Source organism: Notolepis coatsorum (assembly GCF_963971535.1).
Source record: "Notolepis coatsorum genome assembly, chromosome: 7".
In the NCBI taxonomy this organism is placed as follows: Eukaryota; Metazoa; Chordata; class Actinopteri; order Aulopiformes; family Paralepididae; genus Notolepis; species Notolepis coatsorum.
Genome location: NC_140171.1, coordinates 8,433,334 through 8,441,730, shown reverse-complemented (window position 1 = coordinate 8,441,730; position 8,397 = coordinate 8,433,334). Strand labels below are relative to the sequence as shown.

Genomic DNA, 8,397 nt, shown 5'->3' with positions numbered 1-8,397 from the left:
GTGCAATGCTCATGCACAGTATTACTAAAAACAATCTGTTTATGTATAAAACAGAAGAGAGGAGAGGAGAAGAGGAGGGTTCAGTAGAGGAGAAGACAGGAGGTGAGAGGAGAGGAGAGAGGACAGGAGATGAGAGGAGAGGGGACAGGTCACAGGAGATTAGAAGAGAGAGGAGAGAAGATAGAAGAGTTCAGTAGAGAAGAGGAGTGAGGAGAAGAGAGGAGAGGGGACAGGAGATGAGAAGAGAGGAGGAGAGAAGAGAGAAGATAGAAGAGTTCAGTAGAGAAGAGGAGAGAGGAGAAGAGAGGAGAGGAAAAGGGGTGAAACATGGAAGAAAATAGAGGAAGAGAATGAGGGAACAGAATGGAAAGGAATGAACAATTGGCTTGTTGGCAGGCAGTGTACTTTACCTGTTGGACTCGGTGCAAACCTCACCCTCACCTCACGGTGTTCGGCTGAGCTGCAGCATCTGTTCCTAGTGGCATTATTATGGTCTGTTCTCCTGTGTGGCGACCAGCTGGCTGTCAGTGTCCTACTGCTCGTCACTGGCGTGGGACCCTGGACACGTCTAAGGTCACTATTCAGATAACGTCGTTTAATAACGTTACATGACTTCAGAGGGTGATGTCGACTAATAATACACATACGAAAATGTACAACTGACGATGATGAGAACATGATCATTAGTCAAGTCAGGCCAGGGAAACACAATAATGTGTCAGAAGACACCATTTAAACCTGCAAACTAAGCCAAGTGAGCTTTTTGAGTTGTCAACATGGCCACAGTCCAGTATCCAGTACCTTTGATTACGATTAGACGAGGTGCCAACTGAAAACAGGGACACGTCTGATGATTATTGTTCCTGAAGTTGACCGTCACTTGCATTTCACCGCTAACATGTGTCACCGCGCCATGTTTGTTGTTGTCAGCTGGGACGGGTCTTCTTCTACTGTATTATGTAGATTACGCAGTGTATATCGCCACCTACTGGCGGAAATATTTCCCCAACCTGTTGTAGAGAAGAATGCATGGGACCCATTGATTGATTGATTGATTGATTGATTGAAAATTTTATTAACAGATTGCAGAATGGGTACAATACAATACAGCTCAATACACACAATTGTTAAGGGCATGCAGACCAGAGAAAGACTTTCGTCTTGTTTACATCAGGGTCCCCCATTTTCAATTCATCATAACGTGTAAAGATTAAGGCACTGAACCCCCAAACTCCCAGTCGACCCTGCATTCTGACCTCTCTGAAGAAATGCGTACGTGTGGGGAACTGTGTGTGTGTGTGTGATATGAGCGCTGTGTGTATGTGTGTGTAACTAGGATGAATATGGGGTTTGTGTGTGTGTGTGTGTGTGTGTGTGTGTGTGTGTGTGTGTGTGTGTGTGTGTGTGTGTGTGTGTGTGTAACTAGAAGGGCTAGAACTGTGTGTGTGTAATTAGGAGGGATATGATGACTGTGTCGACAGTGGGTCGGGGGGTAGAGCAGTCGTCTGGTAATCTGGAGGTTCCCGGTTCGATTCCCACTCCTCCCGGGCAGCGTATCACTTAACCACTAATTGCTCCTGATGAGCAGGTTGTCACCTTGCATCGTGTGTGAATGTGTGGAACAAATTGTAAAGCGCTTTGGATAAAAGCGCTATATACTGTAAATGCTGTGTGTGTGTGTGTGTGTGTGTGTGTGTGTGTGTGTGTGTGTGTGTGTAAATAGGAGGGATATAAGGATGTATTTGTCTGTAACTAGGAGGGATAAAAGACACATTTCAACTGCCTGGTGTACCGGTACAGTGACAATAAAATTATATTTTGTTATTTGTATTGTTGTTTTTATTCTAATTTGTGTATATACTTGATCACATCATGCACAATTGTACAGCCCTGGCCTATTTTATTTTATAATTATATTCTATTCTACTCCTATTTTCATTTAGTTTATATTCCACTTTATTTTATTCTACCTTTTTATTTTGTCTGTCCGTTAACGTGGCACCAAAAACAACCAAATACAATTCCTTGTATGTGTAAAGTACTTTGCAATAAAGACCTTTCTGATTCTGAATATTTATATATTGTCATCATGTCTCTTTGTGAGGGTGGAAGTAGCTATTTTTAAATACAACAGTTGCATAATGGTGACAGTACTGCTCCTTGGGAATGTTTCAATGAACCTGGTGAGTCATATCAGTAATTACATAATTATACAGACTGAGACCTCAGACCTGATGACTGACAACAATTGTTCTGGTGTCACTTAGGCACTAAGCTGTCAAACATAATAATACAAGTAGGATTATACGCACGCACATCCAAGCCAAGGAGGGCAGGTGCTGAGCTGAATGAGAAAATACTGAAAATAAGCATACATATTATTCTCTTTTTACATCAGTAACTTGGGTCAAAATGTTCAAAATTCTCATTTCCAGATCTATGCTGATGAGACGGTAATTTACTGTTGTGCCCCCACTCTCAGCCTAGCGCGTGCATGTTTACAATCTGCTTTTAAAATTCTTCAGTCGCAGTTATATAATCCTAAATTAGTTTTGAATGCAAAAAAAAAACTAAACTTATCTTGTTTTCAAAATCCAAGAAGACTCCAAGCATTATAAGAGTGTGACAATTGAACAAGTTCAAATGTACAAATACTTGTGTATTTTAATTGATAGTCAGCTTTCTTTTAAGCCTCACATTGAAACATTGTGAAGAAGCTAAAACTAATATAGGGTTTTATTTTAGGAACAAGGCCTTCTACTGAATCTAGGAAGAGATTGGTTGCTTCTACGTTTTCATCTTTGCTATACATTATGGTGATCTGCTTCATGTGAATGCATCTGCCCAGTGTTTACGTATATATGTTAGATACTGTCTTTCATTAGATTAGATCATCAGATTCGTGACTGGCTGTAACGCTCTCACACATCATTGGATCAAGGCAAATTGGTCCTTTGCAGAGGCAACACCCATTGACTCACATTTATTAAGTCTATTCTTGGTATGCTTGGTATTCCTATCTGTGTACTTTCATATCATGCAACATGCAATCTATAGTCTATACCAGGCACGTGCACACATAGAGGCCAAGGGGTGCCTGAGCACCTGCCTTTTTGAGCCTCATCAAAAAAGTGCCCTTTTTTTTTTTTTTTTTTTTTTTTTTTTTTTTTACTGTTACGCATATAGACTGCCCTTCCAACTGAAAAATGTCAGGATAGAATAAAAATATTAGGTAAAGAGAGAGAGATGCCCCATATTCCATTGCAGTTTGCACGGCCTCCTCAGCATGCCTCTCCGCGGACCTATATATTTTATGCATAGCGTGGGTGGTGATGATGATCATGATAGAAACCGCTGTTGAATGCTGGTATTACACTCATTGAGGGACACAAAGAAGTCAAGTCCGATGGGATTTGGGAATCTCAAATACAAATCGGGATTGGAATAAAAAATGCATTTATATTAAACAATACAGAATATACAGCACTTCTTGGGGTCTGTAGGGTAAGCACTTATTCCCTCCCCCCTGAACAATTATGGAGATGTATGGGCCTTTTAAGTCAGTGATAAAAGTGTCTTTCAAGGATAAGTGAGCTCCTGCACTGATTATTATAGTTCAATATTCAATATTTGATCACCAAAACCCCCCAAAAAGCATAAAAAGGGGGCCCTCCGCCCGAAAAGGGCCCTTAAAAATCGTGCTTGCGTGCTACGCGCACTCGCTTAATATATACACACAAGTGTTGTGCCCTTTTCAGCCTTTGAGCACCTGCCCCTCTAAAGTCCTGTGCACGTCCCTGGTCTATACGCTCACTGACCTCTGTGACCTGTACTTGTTATCTGTACCCAAAATTAGAACTATAGGTGAGTTGGTTTTTAGGTATTCTGCTCCCTATACCTCTGGAATACACTACAAGCTAAATCGGATTACTTTTGATTAATTCAAAACATTAATGAAAGACCTGGAAACAGAGTAATTTGGGAGCCACCTGTGTTTCTGAATAACTTCCTTTAACCCCGGCCCTGAACACGTGACTTTTTTAATGTGTTTTGTATGATATTGTAAACTATAGAATCATCAGTCGCAGTCAACCAGTATGATAATGTTTCTATATCGTTTACAATATTATTCCATGTATTTATTTTGTATTTGTTTTATGTATAGCGTCTCTCATCTATGTGTGGGTCTATGTGTGAGGGTCTATGTGTAATGCGCTCTATGTGTCAAGTCAAGAGTCAAGAGTCACTTTATTGTCCCATCAGCTGGGAAATTTGTCTTGGGCTTTACACCCACACTGCAGCCACAGACACATACTGTACATACATGACGCAACTGACTCCAAACAAAGAAGATAAACAATATAAAAGATACAAAAAAGTACCTGCACAGCAGGATGTCTGGCAACACCACATATATATTATATAGTATGACCAAATATTGATTATCGAATATCGATAATAATTACGACCAAATATCGATAATTGCCAGCCATTTATCTGGCGCTATTTAAAAGTTTAACTGAAAATGGAATAAAGGAATTTTTAAACCTGTTTAGTCTATATAGAGTGTGGAACTCTACACCTCCTCCCAGAGGCCAGTAGCTCATACTCTGCATTATATAACATGGGAGGGGTCCGAGACAATTCTATTGGCTTGCCTTAGAGTAGCCTGTTCAAAAATAGACTGCAGGGATGAGTGACCTTTCACCCCTATGATCTTCCATGTCTGCATCAGACGGACCTGTTTGGACTTTAGTTGTACAGACAGGTTACCAAACCAAGCTGTAATACCATAGTTGATGAGATATGAGGGTGTGAGGGTCTATGTGTGTGTGAGGGTTGGTCAATATATTGATATTTACAGTTTATTATCTATCTGTGTTATATATATATATATATATATATATATATATATATATATATATATATATATATATATATATATATATATATATATATATATATATATATAAAAAAAGAAAAGATGTTATGAAATATTTGAGAATGTCAATCTCTGCAGCCAGACGGACTAACTGGTGTCACCACCACACCCACCAAACACATGCATCCGAATTGAGGCTAATCTTTGTAATTAGCAGCAGACAACATGTCCTCCCAGAGCCCTCAGGGAGAGAGAGAGAGAGAGAGAGAGAGAGAGAGAGAGAGAGAGAGAGAGAGAGAGAGAGAGAGAGAGAGAGAGAGAGAGAGAGAGAGAGAGAGAGAGAGAGAGAGAGAGAGAGAGAGAGAGAGAGAGAGAGAGAGAGAGAGAGACACACACACAGCTGGACTTACTTTACAACACATCACTGGTGAAGGACTTGTTAAGGTGAGTGTGCATGAGTGTGCATTCGATTTCTTCCATTTAGATTTAATTTAGATTTCTTTAACCTCACTTTCAAATGACGTGTTATTTAAGTTGTGAGATGTACAGTATTGTGATTTGAAAAGGAGAGACATGGATGTAGCAGTACTGTCTACCTGTATGTCATGTATGTCATGATGAATTGAAAATGGGGGACCCTGATGTAAACAAGAAGAAAGTCTTTCTCTGGTCTGCATCCCCTTAACAATTGTGTGTATTGAGCTGTACTGTATTGTACCCATTCTGCAATCTGTTACAGTAATACAGTTTTCAATCAATCAATCAATCAATCAATCAATCAATCAATCAATCAATCAATCAATGGACCAGATGGTGAGATACAAATGCAGCTTTAATAATAATAATAATAATAATAATAATAATAATAATAATAATAATAATAATAATAATAATAATAATAATAATAATAATAATAATAATAATAATAATAATAATAATAATAATAATAATAATTGTATTTTGGAGAGTCAAATAAATATATAATTTCTGAATAATTTCTAACTCTTTTATCAAATCACATTGATGATTTATTGAACTGGAAAGAACGCAAACCGAACTGCTTCAGTTTAGAGAACTGGCGCAAGAACTTAGATAGATAGATAGATAGATAGATAGATAGATAGATAGATAGATAGATAGATAGATAGATAGATAGATAGATAGAGTGATAGATAGAGTGATAGATAGAGTGATAGATAGATAGATACTGTAGATATATATATATATATATATAGATAGATAGAGTGATAGATAGATAGATAGATAGATAGATAGATAGATAGATAGATAGATAGATAGATAGATAGATAGATAGATAGATAGATAGATAGATAGATAGATAGATAGATAGATAGATAGATAGATAGATAGATAGATAGATAGATAGATAGATAGATAGATAGATAGATAGATAGATAGATAGATAGATAGATAGATAATAATACATCTATTTTATAATAATACATCTATTTTATATAGCGCTTTTCCAGGTGCTCAAAGACGCTTTACATGGGCAGGAGAGACAAACTATGGCAAAACAAAAAACAGAACAAAACAGAACAAAAATAATACATGACAAAATAAAATAAAACCGACAGAATTAGAGGTCAAAAGCAAGATTGAAAAGGTGAGTTTTGAGGGCTGATTTAAAAGATGTCAGGGTGTTTGCATCACGGATATGGCTGGGGAGGGCATTCCAGAGGGAGGGGGCAGCAGCAGCAAAGGCCCTGTCGCCCCAGGTCCGGAGCTTGGTCGTGGGAGGTGTTAGGAGGTTGGCATCTGCAGACCTAAGGCGACGGGTGGATAGATAGATAGATAGATAGAGATAGATGACCTGTCTGAGCAGCCAATCATGATTTATGACATTATGCACTTTCAATAAAGCATTATTTAAAAAAGAAAACTGTTGTCATTCTTGTGGCAGCAGCAGGGGACGACGACGACGACTTCGTAACCTAGTTACTTTCAAAGTAACTAAGTTACTTTGATAATCAAGTAATCAGTAAAGTAACTAGATTACTTTTTAAAGGAGTAATCAGTAATCAGATAATTTTTACAAGTAATCTGTGGCATCACTGGTGTAGGTGTATGAGAGTATGAGTATGATACAACATGCACTTGTTAGAGCCTGTGGGTAAAGCAAGGGTGTGCCCACCATGCAGGGGGGAGGAAAACACAGGGAGATATACAGTAAAGAATTATCAGATACAATAAAAAACAATTAATACAAATAAAAAATATACCCCTAAAAACCTTATCCATAAATAAATAAAAACAACTAAGATACAAAAACAAAACAACTTCATGGACTTGTTATCAATGGAACAGGCTGCTCTAACTCTTCAAGCGAGTGATAGGCCCGATGGCCTTCTTCAAGGTCTCTGGAACTCTATTAGATCATTATCTTGAATACGTTTGTGTACTACTGAACCTTTGTAATACTCTGCAACCCCCCTCACCCCCCTTATTTTGTTTTGTGTTGGTCTTGTCATGTTTGTATGGTTGTGTTAGGTATTGTGAAAAATAAATAAACTGCAAAGACTGTACAGTACATGTATCCTGTAACACGATACAAGATTCCTTTATTTGCCACACAACCAGGTTGGTGGTATTCTTGATCGGTACAGAGTGTAATAGTGTATCCTGTAAGACTCTTACACTGACTATTCACTCATATGCGTATCGTTTAAGTGAAATGTGAAATCTTTATTTTTGGTGTACATAGCTTATTATGTTGTATTATGTTACGTTTGTTGTATAGTCTAATGTCTGTCATGTGTGCTGTGTGTTGTCCTGTTAGAACGGACAGATGTTCTTGCACAGATAACCAAGTATGGTGTAGCCCTACGTTAGCAAATGAAGTGATTCTGATTCTGAATTTATGGTTCAAGCTAACCTGACTTCACAGTAGCTTGAACCGGAGTTTCTAGAATGAGTTCCAGCCTACAAACTGGAGCAAGAGTAGCGCATGTTCAAAAGCATTTCTGTCTGTATTGAGACCTTAGAGATACCACGGAAGGATAGTTATAGACTATAGTACAGTAGTTTACCCTCCAGCAGGGTGTTACAAGTAATTACTGTCACTCAATTGGAATCAAAACACTGTGGGGAATCCTGCTTCTGGTCTGGAGGCCTTCTTCTTCTTTTATGTAACGCCAGAGGTCCAACTCTGTATCTTGTAGCCATGCCCTTAACTCTGGTCCCACGTCAAAGAGGCTGACTTCCGAGGGTGGTTTGTAGGGGTGTAACGATGCGACCTCACAACGATTCGATTCGATTACGATTATTCAGGCAACGATTCAATGCATCATGAAATCTCTTCATTTGACCACGATTCGATTCGATTCGATTCTATTAATTTTCTATACATTTTCTATCAGTTAATTCCCCCCAAAAATTTGAATACACAAATGTGGCTGGGGGAACTGATTCACTCAGCATGAATGGACTATAGGTCAATAAAAACAATACAAAAAAAGTAAAAAAAAAATATATATATATATATATATATATAT

At 38.2% G+C, this 8,397-nt stretch overlaps 1 protein-coding gene across 1 annotated transcript in view; it reads right to left on the bottom strand.

Moving 5' to 3' along the window:
- ears2 (glutamyl-tRNA synthetase 2, mitochondrial) overlaps nucleotides 1-892 on the bottom strand; it is a 39,559-nt gene extending 38,667 nt beyond the window's left edge. Inside the window, exon 1 of the mRNA XM_084318640.1 lies at nucleotides 411-892. Within this exon, the coding sequence (XP_084174766.1) occupies nucleotides 411-684 (274 nt within the window). The 5' untranslated portion in view covers nucleotides 685-892. The remainder of the gene's footprint in view (nucleotides 1-410) is intronic.
- Nucleotides 893-8,397: the final 7,505 nt, after the last annotated feature.